This window comes from Peromyscus leucopus, chromosome X, assembly GCF_004664715.2.
Source record: "Peromyscus leucopus breed LL Stock chromosome X, UCI_PerLeu_2.1, whole genome shotgun sequence".
Taxonomy (NCBI): Eukaryota; Metazoa; Chordata; class Mammalia; order Rodentia; family Cricetidae; genus Peromyscus; species Peromyscus leucopus.
Window position 1 is genome coordinate 34,065,088 of NC_051083.1, and position 21,312 is coordinate 34,086,399.

A 21,312-nucleotide genomic window follows, 5' to 3' on the forward strand; every position below is an offset into this window, starting at 1 on the left:
CCCAGGAAAATGCCCTGGGTATGAGCAGGGTCTACATGATATGTAGCCAGTTCTCATCTACTGATCCCGAAACCCACACTGCATTCCCCAACACCTTGCAACCATATCCTGACTGGAAAGAAGTGTCTGGAATCTTTAGACAAAGCTTGATTCCCATTTCCTCCCTGTTCCCTATGTTCATCCCATGCCTACCCGCCTTGGTGAGAGCATGACAGTACCTGGTGTGCGTCAGTGGACCCACTGGTCGCTCAGGTCTTCTTGGGGGCAATGCACCAGGTCTGTTCAGAGAATTAGTCTTAGGTGGCCGAGGCTTTTTAGGTGGGATAGCAGGAACAGAGGGCTTCTGTAAATCCAGTTTTGGCTCTCTCTCTGGTCTTTCTTTAAGTCATTGTTCAATGAAACAAGCATGAAGAAAACAGAATTCATGTCAGTGGCAAAATTTAGATGCAGATCGCTTATTCCCTGCTTTAACAACAACAACAAAAAAACGACATCACTAACATTTCAGAGAGCAAAGATGTTAGCAAAGAGCACCACTTACTCACAGTCAACTTAGAAAAAGCCAGAAGTCCCTGTCCCCTTCTTTCTGTGCTCTTGCTAATGCTGGTCCTTCAGCCACTGACCCTGAGCAAGCTCCTACTTACCCTTCAATGCCTGGCTCAAACATCTCCCTAAGAGCTTGTACAGGGCTGGCATACAACTGATGCTCCATAGATAGTTGATGGGTTTTCCCATATGGCCCACATGACCTGCTGCTGGGTGTAGGGAAAGAATGGGCCTGATTAACCTCTGTGATCATCAGCTAATAAGGGAGGAAACTATTCAGGGAATAGCTTGTTCAGGGATCTTTGTGCATATTTTGAACTGGAAGACAAAGGGGGACTTCTCAGATTTTGGGTCCCACTTTTGGAGTCAAGGGTCTAGTAAGATGAGCTCAAATCCAGATCTGGTAGTCAAACTGGGTGGTGTTCAATGACAGCTTCAATTGTCCCATTCCCAACTAGCCTTGCCTTCTGTATCCTTGGGCATGATGTGAAAAGCATTAACCCACAATCTTACTAATAAAGACTGAACTTGCATGTGTGTGGCCCATTGAAGCACAGGTAAACTTCCTATATTTATTTGTATGCAAGTCCTCAGGACACTGGTGCTTCATTGGCAAGCACAGACATGAAACATGTTGTTTGGGAGCTCAAAATAAGTAGCAACAACTTTAGGTGCCTCCTCAGGCACTGTGCAGGCATCCCTGGGCTTATCTTCACTGTATTTCTAAAGGAAAACACACCCAACCAGAAATGATAAGAGCTCACTTTCTAACACACTAGGGCCAGAAACGATGGGGCTAAGCTAAAATATTAAGGAGGGCTAACTCCCTGGCTGTGCATCAGGAACAGAATAAGGACAGGAATGCAGTAAGTTGCAGGATGACAGGGTATGGATTTTGGTGACGTCACAGGGATACTAAGACTCAGATGCTGGTTCCCTGAAGGCCCCATTGCTTCTGACTTAGGACTTCTGCCTCCTTGACTCACTGTGGCATAGGATAAGGACTCTGTGAGAGGGAGAGGGAGGGCTGTGTGGCTATATGGTCAGCCAAGGAGAATGGCTGCTCACACATCCATCTCTAAGTTAGCCGGCATGGGGCATAGGGGGAAGTGTCTTCATCACAGAGCCTGGCTAGGATGCAGATGGTAGGGTCTTCCATGAGGGTGGTGGTAGTGTTTAGTTATTTCACAACACATGCTTTTAGCCGAGAGCTGTTGATAGGGCATGCACTGAATAGCAATTTTTTCCCATTGATCTCTAACACAGACTTGGCCTTCACAATAAGATTCTAATGACTCAAATTTTACCTGATTACCAAGAAAGAAAGAGGCACAGATCCTTAATAGCTTGTAATGTTGGCAAAACTTTCAGCAAGCTGATGTGAAATATTAAATTCCACAATAAAATTTCATGAGGCCACCAAGGAGCACCTCCAGATAATTATATTCATTAATACAGCATTTCTCTTGTGACTTCAAAATAACTGCTTTTTAAAATGGAATTTGCTTGGCTTCCTGTTCATAATAACATAGTACTTTCCCATAAAAATGTGTGATCAATCAAAACTTGGGAACCTAGTAAAAGGAGCCCTTCCATGGCATGCAGATTTCTTTGGGAAAGACATCCCAAATGATGGGAATCAAACACATTTGTAACCTGACTGCGTGAGGTTTTAAGAAACTTCTCTGCCAATGGAATTTCTGACCTTTCTCTGGAGACTCGGAAACTGAGTTGCTTTTCCCAGTATGACCATGCCACCCTCCTCCCCTTCAATATTCTTGAACAGGAACATGTGTCTGTAATGCTATTAGCCAGAGTCAAGGGCCCAGCAGTGACCAAAGAGAAGAACTTTCATCTGTCTGGCTGGGAATTTCAGCAAGCCAAGACCACCTATCAATGGTACATGACCTCAGCCTCCCAAGACATCGAGAAAAGTGGAGGGAATAGATGGAGAGCATCAGGTATGTGCACGGCCCTTGATGAACTCACAAACCACCAAATTTGGGGTACCCTGGGCTGGTTCATTTTGATGTGAAGAGAAACTCTGTCCCTATAAAGGGCCACATTACTCTCTCATATTTCCTTCAAAATGATATGTCTGGAAGCCATCCAAACAAACCAGTAATCACCATATTCCAAAGAAAAAGCAAATTGTGTGGGTTATCGGAACTAGTGCCATGACAGACAGCTTCACTGCTTACTGTTCAAGACATGCTAATGAAGAGTTGATCTCATACCTTTCTCCTCTGTTCTGTTTGGAAGTGTTTCTGGTCTTTCAGGAGGTATCTTTTTAATTTCGTGTTTTCTCTCTGTGGTACCTAGGAGGGAAAAGCTAATTGCAATCAGAAAATGTTTTCTCTATTTAGTTGACACATTTGCATTTAAATATTTATCAAGTATAGCAAAGGCAATGGATTTTTGTCCCTGAGATGGGTGCTAGTGATATGCAGATATTAATTGTTCAGAAACATAGCAGAACTCATTTCTAGCCTATGTGATGAAATTGGCTTATATAGCCACATGTGGTGGTATGTACGTATAAATCATTTCTAAATACTTAAACCTTGTTTCCTTGGACATTAAAAGTCAAAAGATATAATAGAGTAGGCACGCAGAATGTGTAGAAATAATTTACTCATTAAAACACATAAATAAAGAGTCATAATAAGAACAGGTTTTACAAGGATCTAGACTCCATCTTGTAATAGATAAAAATATGGCCTAGAATTGTTTGATAGACCTTGCATTATAAGGTGAGGTCTATCTTCCCTTGTACACAATGGGGCATCCTTGTGAATGCTTTGACCAGCAGTTGAAGTAATTCCATGCTATTTCCAAGGCTAATCTATATGAGACCATCTAGCTTACACTTTATTTGTTGGACTATTGGGCATCTATGTATGGAGGTCAACTATCCTGGAGAAACCATGCATATATACTCTGGCCTGCAGCCCCAGCTAAGCTCGGTCTCTCAGGCACTCCTGACATAGGGAACAACACGTGTGAGTGAAGCAGCCATCTTTCAGGTGGCTATTCCAGCCTTAAGTAGTTCAGCATTCCCAGCCACTGTCCCAGGCCAGATGGAATAGAAACTAACCATTTTGGTCATGCTCTGTTCACATTCTTTGCCCACAGAATCTATGGCTCTATAGAGTGCTATTTTATACCACTGAATTTAGAGTGGTTTGTCATACAGTAATAGGATCTAGAATATAATTTTGAGGAATATGCAGATATGTTATAAGTGGCTTTCCCTGAATCCTTTCTCTGTGTGTGAATTCTTCAAGTAGTACACATTTCCCAATACATCACTTTACATTTCTTCTCTACTCTTGTGGCCTGCCACTGCTTCCTCACCTGATATCCTCATCAGTGCAATTGGCTCCAGGTATATAAGAGTGCTGGGAACTAGCTAAAGCACAAAATATTCAATAGTACTCTTCTGATGGACTTGGAGGAGTACCTAACACTCTGCCTGGCTGGCCCCATGGATGGGTGTTAGGTATTGAATTATGAGGCCTCAAGAGGTTAAAAAAATAACATTCCACTGAACATATACTTCATGTGACTCCCTTAATGACTCACTGTACATTAAACACTTTCTGATTTATATAATTTACATATCTGGGTTCTTTTTGGTAAAAGAAAGTTGATGATGACGGACATACGAACATCTATGCATTTCCTCATTACAAAGCAATTCTCAAGCTACTTCAGGATAAAAGAGCAACAAAATGAAATGCTGCTGTGCCTTACCTAGCAGAAATTCATCACAAATGTTGGTAAAATGATTTCAAAAGGAATTTGTCTACCATGCTACCACACGGCCTCATTTCTAATGACAAGTCTACTATCTCCAAGAACTTGGTCCTGCCTACTTTATTGTAGGCTGTCCAAGCCTCAAACTGCTCAGTTCAATGCCTTGGGCTCCAACTGATTCTAATGCCTCGAGGGAAAAGGGTCTTCAGGGGAACATGCACAACTAGTCTGTTTTAATCTTAGCACAATCAAATATTTATCTAGTCAGAACCACTAGGTGGCAAAATGAAACTGTTCAATGTCAGTGGGGATTGGGGTGGACTAGGAGACATAATTAACACCCAATTCCAGGGGTCAATATCTGTAATTCTCAATTAGACCCAAATAAATTGGAAAGAAATTTAATCTTAAATAGATTTTTTTCTCCAAATTGGTGGTACCCTAAAAAAAAAATACTTTTTATAAAACTCACTTCTTAGTTGGAAGTCAGCCTGGATGGACTTCATAGTGAATTTTAGGCCATCCAGGGCTAGAGTGAGAGGTTCTGTCTTTACAAAACAGAACATTTCTTAGTAAATGTATGAAAAAAGTCAAATCTGGAAATTTACACCTATTCATATATTATGTGCTATGGATCTATCATAATAGTAGATTTTTAAAAAATAATTTAAAAACAGCCTTAATTTTATTTAAGTTGTTTCTTGTTAAAATTAGCATGTATGTACACACATATATTAGCATATATTCACTGCACAATATAATGGGCTTCATTGTGACACTTTCATACACGTATGCCATGTATTTTGATTATATTTATATCCTCTCTTGTCCCTTTCCCTCTTCAATTTGTTTGAAAAAAAAATAAACCACTTAAATAGTCATTCACAAAGGAATTTCTCTCCACAATTAACTGTGACTGTTATAAAGAAGAGTTCCATTGGGAAGCATGAATCACCATCTTTATGTATGAGAAGCCACTGTGCAGTGAGTTATTGAATGTCTAATGACATCACTTCTTCCTATATGATTCAACCTTAATATCTAAACTACATAGAATGAGTGAACTGGAATTTTTTCAAGCCTAGAAAAGAACTGAGAGGAAAAGTATCTATGGCTAGAAAAACATCTTCTTGCTGGGCGAAGTGAAGTAAGTGCAAATTTTGGCTAACCACATAGGACAGACAGTGAAAAGCCAGCGACTGCACATATACAATGACGCAAGTCCACGGGAAGCCATCTTCCCTAAGCCGACCCCCATTAAGGACAATAACCAGGTCTTTGCTCCTCAAAACAGATCGCTGAAAACAAACAGACCCAGTTCATTTTGAAGTACTTTCTGGCTATTCTCCATGGGAACCCCCATTTCTGCACTGTAGCAGAGACATGCTGTAGTGATGTGGGTTCTTTTGTTTGTTTGCGTCTAGGAAAGACAGCAACTCATTTCAAACCTGCCTGCTAAGACCAAATCACAACCCCCAAACTAGCAGTCTCTGGATCCAGGAATCTTGAACTCTTAACAAGGAAGATTTGAATTTGTGCAAAAGAAAGATGAACATCTTGTATGAGGGACTTGAAAGGTACGTTACCTGCTCCTTGTTTGATGACAGGAGCGGAGGGAGGTGGCGGTTTCTTGGGTCTCTGAAAAATCAATCAAAATTATGCATGAGACTATTGGCAAGCTGTAATATCACAGACATTGTTTTCTATGTGCAGTGTGGACAATTTAGAGAACTACTCCAAGAAATTGAGCAATTCTCTCTCTGGGGATACCAGCTTTCTTTTGGCACCGCTAAATAAACACTGAAGTAAATTCAGTCGGCAAAACAAAACTCAGACCAACAAATGAAATGCCATTTCCCCCTTTCTAAATTTACAGCCGCCTTCTGGAAAAACTCAGCTCAGCAAAAAATGGCCTGAAACCAGCCAGCACAATGGTGCCCTACCCCGAGACCACATTCGCAATTACCATCTAATCGGCTGAATAACCAAGCAGTTCAATAAGAGTCACCATGAAGACTCAGGATCAGATCTGACAGAATGTGTGGGACCATCAACTAAATGCAAATCCAGAGTATACTGGCCTCTTTCTATGCTGAGGCTAGAAGGTCATGTATGAGATCCCCCACAAAGCAGTCATACCCTACAACATGTGATAAACTAGAATGGATGTGGGTTGTTTTTTTTTTTTTTTTTTTTTTAATCGGCCCACTATTTCTTTTTCTATTACACATTGGTACTCTATAGGTGGTGGAAGTAGCAGTGCCATCAATAGCATTCATCCCTGAACTGGGTTCAGAGTTTGTGGGCTTTTCCTTGCCACCCAAGTTTGACCGCAGGAGGGCGTTAACCAAAGCTGAACTGGCCAAAGTGGTCAGAGAACACAGCCAGCACCATCTTGTACAGTGATGCTAAGGGTAAGGGGAGAACCATCTAGCATGAGAGCACTAAGGAAGGATGGGAATGGAGAAGGTTGGAGTGCATGCATTACATCACTGTTGATACTCTTTACCCTCTCAGGCACCATACATTTGCGGTTCTAAGAAAACTACACAGAGTATCTTCTGGTTTCCAAAAATGTACTAGTGTGACATTACCACAGGGACCATGAAAGGCAGATGCCCAGCCTCTACTCTGATTTCTGTTTCTCTGACACAGCACTGGGATATAGAAAAAATATGTTTCAAATAAAATCCAGAGAATACTAGACACACAAGAAACTGGGGGAGGGGGGCATCATAGCATGCTGGCTCTGGATTCAGTAACTTTTCAGCCTGTTTCTTCATAACGAATTACTCTGAATAAAGGCTATAGCATGGTAGGTAAGAGAAAGGTTCTGAAGTCGGAAGATCAGTACAAACCTCTATTATTAGCCAAGGACAATTGGCAAGCAACCTCACCTAGCTCTTCTTTCTCATTGGTAAATGGCCATTAATATTATCTTCCTCTTGGGAGGAGATGGTTTTGCAAGAAGAGTTAGTAATCTTTGACTTGGGTAACTCATGTAACTCTATGAGGAAGTGATATCAATATGCCCATGCTGCTGTTGAAATAATTGAGAGAAAGTCATTTTCCAAGGTCACCAAGCTATTAAATGGGGGTAGAGGGGACTGGGAGTAAAGCCCAGGGCTGTTTGACCCATAGCATACTCTAAACTACTGTGAAGGCCCAGTGCTGGAGAGCAGCCACAAGGCAGACCATCAGGCAGGCACAATAGCGCACACATGGAATCCGTCAAAGTGCAGGCAACTGTACGATGGTCAGTTGGGAGGAGGAAATGGTCCTCAGATTGCAGCTACAGTGTGAACTCAGCTGTGCTGTGACGCAGCAAAGCAGGAAGACTGGAAAGAAGTATGGCTAAAGTGGCGATCTCTGACCAGTAGGATCATGTGTGTACAGGCCCATGTGTGTGTGTCCTGCTTGATGCTTCCCTGGCCTCTATGTGTAAGTACAGACGAATAAACTTGATTATGAAAAGGCAAGCTGCTCTCAGGGCCTGCTTCCTTCACTGAGGGGGTGTGCTTGTGGCTCAGGGTCTCCCGAGATTCTATTCCCTTTGTCAGCTTTTTCCAGCGCTCTATTTCCTGTCCTTTTCCTTCCTTCTCTGTCTTGGTATAAACTAGACTGGGAACAGATGTGTGTTTATCTAATGAAGTTGTTGCTGAAACCTTGCCATTTAACCTTCCTTTACCTCGGGATCAGAGTTACTGCTTATTCACGAAACTGCCAACACCCTATGGTCTAATTCTTCCAGCCAAGTCCCAACAATGCCTACTCCTGGACGTCGTTCTCACTCCTTGCTGGTTCGAAAGACTCTTTTATTTTTTTTAAAACACATTTTTATTTATGTTGTGTATATGGCAACGCGTGTGAGCTTGCACACGTGTGTCGCGGCCTGTGTGTAAAGATCAGAGGACAGCTTATGGGAGTTGGTTCTCTTCTTCCACTGTGTGGGTCCTGGGGATCCAACTCAGGTTGTCAGGCTTGCAGCAAGCACCCTTACTGGCTGAGCCATCTCTCTGGCCCTAGTTTAAAATAGTCTATAAACAATCGCACATAAGCATCTCTAGTGGAAGCTGTTACCCCAGAGACCTTGCCTCAAAGTACATGGGGGGGGGGAGAGAATTATAAACCGTCATATTTTCTGATTACTGGGCAATGTAAAAAACAAAACAAAAACCTCAATGTTGTATAAGAGTTAGCATGCAGCAGACACATGGATTGTGATGTGGCAAAATAAGTGGGCGGAAGAATGAGAGGAGAGGGGAGAGGCTGAGAGAGAGGATGGGAAATGCCGCAGTCACAGACTGTGTGAAGAGTGGTCCCAGCAAGTGCGCCTGTGAGTGTGGCAATGGCAGGAAGCAGAAGTACAATGATGATGAGAGTCATGGCCACTGCAGAGGCAACTAAAAGGACACACACTTAAAAGGAAGGGAGAGTTTTGTGGGCTATCTGTCCTGTATGTAGCGCATTGGATAGGCACTGGCCAGCAGAGGGAGTTTATACCCCCACCCCATCCCCTTTTGGACTGACCACTTTCTCTGGTTTCACTAAGTCTAAAGGATTCTAATTACATCATTCCCCCTTCCCTTTCCTTCCTACAAACCCTGCCATCTACCCTGCCTTGCTCTCTTTCAAGATCCATAGAGTTCTAGAACACCTCCCCAACACTGAAGTCCTGCACATGGGCTTACTTTTCAATTGTAATACAGCAGACTGGTGATGAGAACTGAAAAGGCAGAGCAGCAAATCTCTAGCCAATGTGATAATAATAAAAAAAATAAGGAACACAGGTGTTGATGAAACTCAAAGAAATAGAGATGAACGGACACAGAGCTGGTTTTCCTCAAAATGTTCAGTTGTGGCTGGATAAGGGAAATGGGACCCATTGGGTTCAGCGGTAGGTGCAGGTTTCCTCTGTGGAGTTTAACAGCCGCACAATACTAACTAGCTCCTGCAGGTGCATGGACAGTGACCTCCTTCAACTTAGGCAAGGATTTGAAGTCCTATATTTTTAGTCAGTTGTCCCATTTATTTTCTTATCCCTCTCTTCATGATGAGAGTACAATACCCCAACTCTAGACTCGGGTGGCTTTAGGCTACTCAATTTCTAGGTTAGAACTGAAAATAATACAGAGGATGTTGGATATGTAAGTCTCTGCTGCCATGGAGAAGAAGAAGAAGCTCGGAGGGACTGTGGCAACCAGCTGGTAGCAACGGGGGTCTAGAAGCCCTATCACTCACTGTCCAGACACTGAGAACTTATTTTTCAAAAAGCCAAAAAGAAAATGCCAGTAACAACAACAAAACCCCATGAGCCAGGATTTCCTGATTTCTAGTAGAGTCCAAAGCAGAAGGTGGTCTCCTGTATTTAGGGCACATGTATCTAAGTGTGTGTATGTTTACCTCTGCCTGCATATGGAGTTGCTGGCTCAAATGGAAACAACCTGCCACCCGTCAAAGGACAAAGCAGCTATATTTTATTATTACCATTACAGTACCAGGAAAGAAACAGATCTGAATGTCCCACAGTAAGGAACTGCAAGTCTTGCCTGTTCCAACCCAAGGAACTTGTCATCTGGCTCAGTTGCTTTGACTGGCAGGAACTGTAATCTGTGGATTTGCTTTATGAACCAGTTCGCAGCCCCTCAAACCCCTGAGGTATGCTTTGTTAAGAATAACCTGAGGGTAGACCCTGATGATTGACTACATATAAGGAAATGGCTTAGCCTGTTTGAGGTTGCTCTAATAGAACACCCAAGTCTGAGTAATTAATAAAGAAAATAGGTTTATTTGGGTTCATTTTGGAAGTCAGAGGATGTGGTGTTAGCTTCTGATTGGCTTATAAGGAGGGTTTTGTACTACTTCGGCTCATGGCAGAAAGTGGGATGGGTAGCAAGTACAGGTGGAAACATGCACAAGAGGAAGCAAAGTGTGGTGCCAGGATTGCAACCTACGTTTAAAAACCAATTCAATCTCACGACAATTAACCAGGTCTCTCCAAGAATATATTAATCAATTTGTGAAGGCGACAGCCCATGACCTCTCTCTTTTTTGTTTGGTTTTGGGTGGTGGGAATTGAACTTGGCACTTGACACATACTAAGCTAGCACTCTACCACTGAGCCATATTCCCAGTCCCTCCCTCAGTATTCCTTAAAGATCCTACCCCTCTCAACACTGTTACACAGGCTACCAAGCTCCAACATGAATTTGGACAGGGCGAAGTCCTATTTGGATCCTAATGAAGTGGCAGGACTTGGTTAGGGGAATAGGTTAAGCAAATCTTAGCTTGGTTTTTAGTAAATTTGGACCTTGGAAAACACCTCCATACAGAAAACTAAACTCGGAGACTAGAGCGGACACAAATGGACTTTTCCAGACCAGGACACCCATCGCAGTTCTAGAGGAACATGGGAGGTTCTACCCTGCCATCACTACCACCACATCTGGAGGACTCACTTTGAAAGCATGGAGCTGAGGCAAAGATCTGAGTGACGATGCCTGTACCTGCTCCTCTGTACCTTCCAGAGTCCAAACAACTTCCTGCCTTGTCACCTGCACAGGAGATCCCAGTGAACCCTTACCTAACTTGCTCTTGGGAAGAGTCTCTTGTTGGTTTCCTACCTCCATCTCTAGTCTCATGGTATGCATCTGTAGTCTCCCTTATGGCTGGATCAATCCAAATGGATGGTCTACTAGGTGGTCATCTAGGCTCTGGCGTGGAGCTTCCTCCCAATAGGCTGTCTCAGCTTCATTCCATCCAGCCCACTCTGCAAGTGACAGCTTAATTATATGGCCAGATCCCATGTCCAGTGCAAGGACCTTTTTCTGGGAGGTGGAATGTGACAGAAGCCCAGCTGCATACATCCCTCCCTCTAGTCCTCCTTTTCTTTTATACTAGTACAGGAGGGATCAATCAATAGGAGGGGAAGGGCAGAAGAAAAAGAAGTCACATTTGACACCATAAGACCAAAGGACAAAGAGATCCTATTTGCTGGTTTTATACCATGTATCCTATAGTCCTAATGGAGGAGCTTGGGGTGTCAGCTCAAAGAAGTTCCAACTGGGCAATGGAAAGTCAGCCCTACAGATAAGGATATGACAAATGAGGTGTTCAACTGGGAGAGCACAGCTGTAAGCACAGCACTGCCAGGGAAGGAAGAGGTGACACCATCTGGGTGGCCTGGGGAAAACCCATTGATGCCATTATCAAGAGGCCAAACTTGGGTGACAGAAATAGCTTGACAAGCCTAATCCCTGTGTATGAGACCACCCAGAAAAACTAAATATACAAAATAGATATATTCTAAGTAGATTCTCTTCCCCAAACTGCTTATTTGGAGGCATATGTTTATTTCTTTTGTAATTTACTGGCCACATTTAGAACTTAGAAAAAATTATAGGAGATATCTGATGGCTAATGGATGTGCCTAAGAATGAAAAAATACTGGCTAAGAACAAATTTATAAACTGGGTTGTCTAAGAACTTGGAAAAAAGAAAATAGTTAGAACTGATGCTGCAAAACTCATCTGTGGTGGATTAAGCATCACTAGAACTCCTTTTGGATAATAGTTTGAATCTGCAAAATTGCCTGATCTAGAACAAACTCATGAGAATGGATAGGCACAGAGCTCTAACTGAGGAGGAGGGAAATCAGGTGATCATATCACAATGTGTCTGGAGAGTGGTAAAAATAGGAAGGGTCAGTGGTCAGCAGTTACTTTAAAAGAACTATTCATTCATTAACCGTCTTTCCCACCCCCAAGTGTGAGTGCATACACACATACACATCTGTACACTTACACAAATTCAGAAGAGGGCATTGGGTGTCTGCTGCTACAACTCTCCACCTATTCTTGTGAGGTGGAGTCTCATGTCTCCTTGGACAGGTTAGAAGCCAGCAAACTCTGGAGACCCTCTTGACTCTGTCCCCCTCAGAGATGGACTTAGGCATGTGAAGGACGCATGACTTGATTTTTTTTTTGAGACAGGGTTTCACATATCCTAGACTGAGTTCAAACTCAATATAGAGCCACAGATGAACTTCTGGTCCTCCTGCCTCTTCCTCCTGAGTGCTGGGACTACAGGTGTGGTAGTTTGAATGTAATTGGCCCCATAAGCTCATAGGGAGTGGCACTGTTAGAAGGTGTGGCTTTGTTGGAGTAGGTGTGGCCTTGTTGAAGGAAGTGTGTCACTGTTGGGGTGGGTTTTGAGGCTTCCTATGCTCAAGATACCACCCAGTGAGACAATCCACTTCCTGTTGCCTTCTGATCAAGATATAGCCAGCACCATGCCGCCTGCATGCCACCATGTTTCCTGCCCTGATGATAATGGAATAAACCTCTGAACTATGAGCCTCCACCTCAATTAAACACTTTCCTCAATTAAATGTTGCTGTGGTCATGGTGTCTCTTCACAGCAATAGAAGCCCCAACTAAGACAAGAGGTGTGCAGCACCACACCCAGACTATGCAGTGTTAGGGATCAAACCTAGGACTCTGCATTCTTGGCAAGCACTCTGCCAATTGAACTGCAATCCCAGGTCCTGGTCAGTGGTGAATATGGGGAAAAAACAGAGCTGCTGAAGCCAACAGTACAATACTCTTGCAACGATTATCTGGGTTTAGCTGAACTCAGCAATGGCTCCCTTGGCAAACCTTCTCCTTCCATGTGTGAGGAGGGCCTCAAGCCATACCTGCCAGGCTTTTTCTAAGAAGAGCTAATTCTTCTCATATGGGCTCTTTGCCTTTCCAGATAAATATGGATATTTTAGGTAACCTGGGTCCTAAGAAATTAGACCCACAGGGGTGGGGGCAAATGTCCAGGGCAGGCAGACCCTTCTCTTCAAAACTGGCTGACATCTCTCAGTTCCTGTGGCAATTAGTAAGCTGGCAGCCTGGTGCTTGCGTAAGTCTGGGAGTAGGAAAGGTGATGCTGAATCACAGTGGCAGAGACAGACATCTTCAGGGCATGTTTCCGAGGCCCTGTGACTGAGAGGCAAATGTTGCACTGTGGTGTATTCACTAAGAACCCCCAAGAGAGCCTTAGAGGTGTCCATTTGGGACACAGCACCAACTCTGAAAAGCCCATTCAGCAGACATACACTAGCATGGCCATGTAGCTTCTGGTGATCTGCCTGCTTCTCTTCCAAGGTCCACAGCCTGAGACATTCCTAAAACACTACCCTTCCAAAGCACTCTCTTTCCAAAGACTTATTCTAATCATTGTCTCTTTCTATTGACATAAAGTTGCTGTTCCTGCTAGTCTCAAAATTAATCCTTGTTCCCTGTTACACTTCACTAACAATGACAGCATATGCACCTTGCTTCATTAGAGCTCTCAGAATATTTCATCTTTCCATTCTGATGCTCAATTGTACTGTCAAGGCTCAAAATAAACAGTGACTGAATCTAGGTTCTCTCATAAATAGCTTACATAATTGCTTTAAAATATGCACCACGAGATCAATGAGCACTGTCTCCTGGAATACCTTGAGGAAACGCCACGGAGTGCTTGTCATACTGGAGAGAGAATCTGCTGAGCATTCTCAGGAAGAAAGTCCACCAGGAATTGCAAAAGGCCTGATGGTGACTCTCTTGAGTCCACATCCTGGCAGAAAGTATTACCAGTATACCCAGGCGATGCCTGCTGAGTCAAGAAGCCTGCTGTGGGAGAAATGCCATTTGCTTCTGTCTATTCTGATTATTGCAGACTGTCCTCTTTTCTGGGTGAAGGACTGCAACCCCAATCACTAGCAAGACAAGATGACAGCTGCTGAAACTGGCAGAATGTTTCAGACACCATCACCCACACAGCGTTTGCATGTTAATGATTCTAATCATCTTTATACTGTCAACTCAGACAATGGCAGCTCCTGGCTTCCCTGCATTGTCACCAACTCACAAGTATTCTAGGTACAGCAATAAAGGCTGGCATAGCAATGGATGTGAAGCTGGCCTGCTGGTTTTTATAGGCCGGTGGAATAAAGGGGGTGCTCTACTTTGAAATTTCAAAAACTTCAATGTCACATTAGACAATCACTTTTCAGCTAGGCATGACTTTATCTGACAGGTATGACTATTGTTTCCCTAAAATTGAGTTTTCTACTTCATAAGAATAAAGTTTAAAAAAAAAAAAAAAACCTAGCCGGGCAGTGGTGGCGCACGCCTTTAATCCCAGCACTCCGGAGGCAGAGCCGGGCTGATCTCTGTGAGTTTGAGGCCAGCCTGGGCTACCAAGTGAGTTCCAGGAAAAGGCGCAAAGCTACACAGAGAAACCTTTTCTCAAAAAACCAAAAAAAAAAAAAAAAAAAAAATAGAGAGAGAGAGAGATGATGTTGCCGAGATGTCCATGGGGCTCCACAAATATGCATGTTCCAACAAGTAAGCCACACCATGTTCGCTCAGTACTGACAATTTCATTTTCCTGTGGAAGTACTTCCCTTAATGCTTTATGTAACAAAGAGCTTCTAGAACAGTACACTGTAGAGTCAGTCTTGCATGAATGAATTCATGGTCACAGCAAAATAAGACCAGGAATTTAAAGGCAGAGGACCACAACAGAGGCAACTGTGGGTTTTGCCCATTCATCAGAAAAATGGTCTAGTACCTTAAGCTTCAAAATCATGTTCCTGTCACCATAAAATGACAACTATATGAAGGAAGGCATATGTTGATTAGATAGATTTAGTCTTTACATGATGTAAATACACAGTAACCCCTTGGAATCTATAATTTATTGGTTACATGATCCTCTATGGACATCAAAATCCACTGATACTATGACCAAATGCCTTATATAATGGTATACTGATTGCATATAACCTAAGTTCCTCCTCCTCCTGTTTACCATAAAATCACCTTTAGATGACTTGTAAGTAGCTGTCACTGTATTGTTAGGGGACAATTTTTAAGTATCTCTATGTTCAGCACAGATAAATTTTTAGAAATTATTTTCAGTCCATGGTTTTTGTTCAGTCATAGATGTAGAGTCTGTGGCTACTTCAGAAAATCATATTACACAGCAAATATCTGCAATTTGATCTTCCAGCTTTCTTTTTAAAAGCAAATTACACTGCCTCAGTCAGAACCAATAAGACAACAATACCTAGCAGAATGGCCAAAGGAGGAGACTTTGAGTTTTCTACTTCATAAGAATAAAGTTTAAAAAAGAGAAAAAAAAAAAACAAAACAAAAACCAAAAACCTAAGCCGGGCGGTGGTGGCGCACGCCTTTAATCCCAGCACTCGGGAGGCAGAGCCAGGCGGATCTCTGTGAGTTCGAGGCCAGCCTGGGCTACCAAGTGAGTTCCAGGAAAAGGCTGGAGTTTCCAGACTCACAAAGACCAGTGAAGAAGTATGCCACAAGCCATGTGGATGGGCCTGTTCTCCACTCACTCAGGCCCAGCCACATGGAAGATCCTTTTGAAAGCCTTGAATTCCAGCCTTGCTGCTAAAACAACTCTGAATCAACAAGGACAGAAACTGTGCACTTCATTCTTCATTTCTATTGATCTACCATGATGACCAGCCCAGGGAAAACTTTCCAAAAACACTAAGAGAATGACTAGCCGGGCAGTGGTGGCACACGCCTGTAACCCTAGCACTCGGGAGGCAGAGGCAGGCGGATCTCTGTGAGTTCGAGGCCAGCTAGTCCAGGACAGGCTCCAAAGCTACACAGAGAAACCCTGTCTTGAGAAACAAAAAAAAATTAAATAAATAAATAAAAGAGAATGACTAAAAAAAATATAATTGTCAGGCAACAGATTCAGGAAAAAATATGAGAAATAACATGAAGATTGTGTGATTCTTTGTTTGCTTATCTCTATAAACGTATTTTACATATCATTGGGTATCTTTTTAATGGCTATTCATCAAAATTCTTAGCCTCATTTGTATTCCTAGGAAAATTAACCAAGATATCAAGATAACTGGGTTGATTTGGTCAGCTGACACAAAAAGAACCAGAGTTAGTAGTTTAGCATTACTTCATTCTTGTGGTTAGTTTTCCCCCAACCTTGCAGATAGTAATTACAACAGCTAGAATGGTCAATATACAGAACAATTTACCAACTACTAGACACACAATCTCCCGAGATTATGCCCTTAGATCATCAAATGAGTTTGCAGTCCAAGACCATACTTTTAATACACTTTAATAGCTTGCATTCTTGGAATGCTTATGTTGGCAATGTGCTATGTTCTATACCTGTTATTCTCTCTTGGTTTTAGAACCAGAGCTCTGAAAAATATAAAATCTGCTTCCTCGGGTTTTTTTTGAACCTTGATGCTCAAAGTGTAATCAGTGGACCAGCAGTGTCAACATCATCTGGGAATTTGTTAGAGATGCTAGACACGTATTAGCTTTTAAAATAAATACACATATTTATCTAAACCACATACATACCATTAAATGGTGGTTTGACAATCTACCAGCACTGTAGCTATCCTTCCTATATATCAGCTCTGGTGATGTAACCAAGTCACTGTGATGGTTAATATTGTCAACTTGACAAGATTTAGAATAACTTAGGAGACAAAACTCTAGGCAAGCCTATTAGGGAGTTTCCCTCTGGTTCCTGACGTGGTATAGTTTAACCAGCTGCCTCAGTCTTCTATTGTCACGATTTCTCCACTACGATGGACTGTAATCTTCAACTGGGGGCCAAAATAAACCCTTTCTTTTATAAGTTGCATTTGTCAAATACTCTGTTACAACAACTAGAAAAATAAATAATACAGTCAGGTTTAGCCTGCTCCAAGAGCAGAACCCTCCCTGGGCTCAAAGAGGCCTGAGGTCAGAAAAGGTTGGCAGAAGTCAGGCAAATGCCTCAGTAAAGGACTGGGAGGCACAGAACAGGATGGATAAATGAGATCAAACAGCTAAACCCTTATACTGTAAAGAACTTCCAGTTTTTTACCATTTTTGTTACATCTTTAGCAGAGAAACAATACAAAAGGAGTGAGGCAAACAGAATGGGTCATCTAAACAGCATCATCATCAAACCAGTTCCTACAAAGAAAGCGACAACCTGGATGAGACATGTATAAATATGCATTTAAGTATATGTATATGGATATGCAACTATAGCATAAAATTAGCAGCCTGTGCCCTCCGTTCTTAGTCTCAAAATGTGATTTTCAGCAACTTTCAATACTGGCTACTTCAGCACCCCAAGGACTATGCTATGTAAAACATGAGGTGTCCACTTATCATATACAGTACTCAGGGTTCTCACAGTTTTCCTGGGAATTCCAATGTATCAGGTACCGCATTAAGAATTTTATATGCATTAAACCTTGGATAACTTTTACAAGCTGGTAAATGGACTGAATAATGGGCTTGTCTTATGGCAGCCAGGGGCTCAGAACTCAAGCCCATTAAACATTCAAGTGTCAGTGCTCTTTTGTTTGATACTCAAAGATCTTTACCACCCAAGTCCCATCATGGAAGCCACAATTCTGACAGAATGGGAGACACCAAAATCAAAGCCAGAGAGACTTACATTCCCTTCCTTGTCGAAGTCCGGTGGAAGTAACTTCACAAAGTTATCAGGGAACACTCCTCGTCTGCCATTGAGCTCTCCTTCCCACCAGCCTACATCGATGCAGTCCTAGAAACAGGAGAATGGAAAGTAAGAAATGGAGGCAGAAAGATGTGGTACCCTGATATGAGGGAATAGAAGCTCTTTCCCTTTGTGGTGCTGGGGATGGGACACAGGGACCTATATGTACCAAGCAAATGCTCTGCTTTTCAGCTACATGCCCAGCCCAAGGAATCCATTCCTTCAGGGGGCTATAAATGTGACAATTTACTAATTTAGCATGGAGTTCAAAGTCAGAAGGGATATTACATGCTACCCACCTGGATTCAAAACCCAGTTGGGATTTCAGATGCCTGGTGTGGTTGTTTGAAAGAAAATGGCCCCCAAAGGGAGTGGTACTAATTAGGAGGTGTGGCCTTGTTGGAGTAGGTGTGTGGTCTTGTTGGAGGAAGTGTGGTCATTGTGGGGAAGGCTTTGAGGTCTCATATATGCTCAAGCCATACTCAGAGTCTCAGACCACTTCCTGTTGCCTGTGAGTCAAGATGTAAGAACTCTCAGCTACTTCTCCAGCACCATGTCTGCCTGCACATCACCATGCTCCCCGCCATGATAATAATGAACTAAATATAGTAACCCAGTCCTAATTAAATGTTCTCCTTTGTAATAGTTGTGGTGCTCATGGTGTCTGTTCACAGTAATAGAAAATATAACTAAGACACCCAGAATCTAGTTCTTTTTGTTTGTTTTAGCTTCATTTTGTTTAGTTTTTTTTTTTTGAGACTATATCTCCTGTATCAGACTGGCCTTGAACTATTGATCCTCCTACCTCCAACTCATGAGTGACAGAATTTCAGGTGTGTGTAAGTCACGATGTCCAGCTTAAAGTTGCCTTTTTATTTCCTTAAGGATGAGAGAATATGAATTTTTCATTTTAATCTTACTGAAACAACAGTATTTTGTTATTTGCAAAGGTGTCTTAGAAAATATCACATGCACAAATATCCTTTTTGATAGAGTGCCACAATGTTTGTCAAAGTTAAAAAGGGCTTTGTGACAGTCAGCTCAAGAAAAAGAAAAAAATCACATTTTACTTGAGCTCATTAACATGTAGGTCTCCTTCATTTTCTTTTGATATCAACAGGACACAGTTGTCTTCATGACCTAGTCACCATAACCTAGTCATTCATTTTGATCTCTTTGATTAATTTCTGTTATACACATCCATTGAATGCTTCTTGAAAAAGCTGTTTTATGCTGTACACTGAGCCAGTGGCTATGTAGAGGGCATTGAGCAAGACTTGCAAGCACTTCGCCTTTTCCAGACTTCCACCCTGAGATCCTTAGGCACTCAACCTCAGGCCTCAGAACCACTCTCAGCCTCTCCTCTTTTCAGATCATTGGAATTAAACTCCTCTAGGTCCTTTCAGTCCAGCACCACTTCTATGATCTAAACCAAGACTCGGCCTATGGAAAAGCTCCTCTATTCCTTTCCAGTGCATGTACACTATACACACCATTGTCAAGAAAGTGTGATACCATTGACTTAAAATAAAACTGCAAATGTCTAGCTGAAACCCAATTGAGTGTAGGTTTTCCAGAACGTTCTGGTAACACAGACATTTAAAATTATAACCAAAGTAAGATGATGGTCAAGAAAGGCGATCATGGGGAAGGGGAAAGGGGTGGGAGGGGGGAGAACAAGGGAATCCATGGCTGATATGTAGAACTGAATTGTATTGTAAAATAAAAAAAAAAAAAACAGAAAGGGGGAAATATGGTGATATTTGTGCTGAAATGTGATTTTATGTGTATGTTAATAAATAAAGTTGCCTGGGGGTCAGAGCTAAAACAAGCCATAACAGAAGCTGAGTGGTAGTGGTGCACACTTTTAATCTCGATCACATGACAGGCAGATCTCTGTGTGTTCAAGGATACAGCCAGCATGGAGACACACGCCTTTAATTTCAATACCAAACATAGAGACCTAGAGGTCTGTATAGACAGTGACGAGGAGGTCATGTGGTTGAGTTTACAACCAATGAGAAGGCAGAACAGAAAGTCAATAAAAACACAGACACACAGGAAGTAGGTCTCTTTCTCAGGGGAAGGATGGCAGCGGCAGCAAAGGGTAAGAAAGGGTTTTTAGTATCAGTTCTTAGCTACTGCTCTGACCTCTTGGGCTTTTAACTCTGAAAAAAAAAAAGGGCAATCATGCTCTACAACAGGGACAGCGATGACGACAGGAGGGTTCAAGCACCAGATGTCGATCCAGAGGGCCATGGATTTGTGGTTTGCTTGTGCCTTGCTAGATTAGACATTCCAGCAAGGTGAGCTACACATCATATTTTTTTCACCTTTATGTCCCTTCTGCCCTTTGCACATTCCCCCACACAATAGATATGCACCCTGATGAAGACTTTTAAGATGTGTAAGCTCTTGCAGTCCAATATTTAGATTATGTAGGCAATATGGCCTAACCCCATTGCAGGGGAAATCATCATCTTCCCCTCCCTCTGTGGTATTGTTGACAAGGGAAATCTTGCCCTTTAGAAGAAAATGTAGATTTTTGAGATCAGTCTTTAGTTTACAAACTGAAAAGTCTAGACCTAACCAATACACACATACACACAAAAACACATATACCAAAAGCACCAAGTTCAGATTAACCCAGGGAAACACAAGGATTCAAATGACTTCCAACAAGAGAGAATGTTGTACTTCTGGAAAATTACAATAATCCCAGGTAAATAGTATGATTCTGTCCCTTGTTACATCACCCTCTAACAATCTAGCATTGACCCCAAAGAAGGGATGGTAGTGGCATAACTTGATGGTTTTTGAGGTTGTTATAAATGTCATCAATGGCATTAGAAAAACTTATAAAGGATGCAAGAGGGTGGAATTTCTTTACCATGAATCAATCCTTAGAAATTAAGTCTTTCAATCTACAGAGTCTACTTCCAACAATATTCCTGGAACACACCCCCATCCTCTCTTTGTGCATGTATCCTCATGTATCCGTTTTAGCTTCAAAACTCGACACAAAATGTACCTTTAGGCAGGCAAGTATGATGAATACCTTCTTTTCCCTAACACTAACCCATGTTAATTCACACTTGACCATATTCAACAAATATCTATCTGTAAGTGCAAAAGTACATTGAAGTTCTGTAAGTACTAAACATTAAACACGTAGTCTCATGGAACCTACTCCCTAGGACAATGGTTCTCAACCTTCCTAAGGCTGCAACCCTTTAATACATTTCCTCATGTTGTGGTGACCCCCAACCATAAAATTATTTTCATTCATACATCATAACTGTAATTTTGCTGATGCTATGAATTATAATGTAAATATATGTGTTTTCCGATGGTCTTAGAAAACCCCTGTGAAAGGGTCATTTAACCCCCAAAGGATCGTAACCCACAGGTTGAGAACTGATGTCCTAGGAGTTTAGAGATGGA

The 21,312-nt window shown here is 42.2% G+C and overlaps 1 protein-coding gene across 10 annotated transcripts in view; it reads right to left on the minus strand.

Annotated features, from left to right (window-relative positions):
* The window catches only part of Sh3kbp1 (SH3 domain containing kinase binding protein 1), a 344,717-nt gene that overhangs the window by 46,706 nt on the left and 276,699 nt on the right, over nt 1-21,312 (minus strand). For all 10 annotated transcript variants that reach the window (XM_028873246.2, XM_028873244.2, XM_028873247.2 and 7 more), the window contains 4 exons: nt 17,809-17,916; nt 5,892-5,943; nt 2,784-2,864; nt 219-378 (listed from right to left, as the gene is read on the minus strand). In XM_028873246.2, the coding sequence (XP_028729079.1) occupies nt 219-378; nt 2,784-2,864; nt 5,892-5,943; nt 17,809-17,916 (401 nt within the window). The remainder of the gene's footprint in view (nt 1-218; nt 379-2,783; nt 2,865-5,891; nt 5,944-17,808; nt 17,917-21,312) is intronic.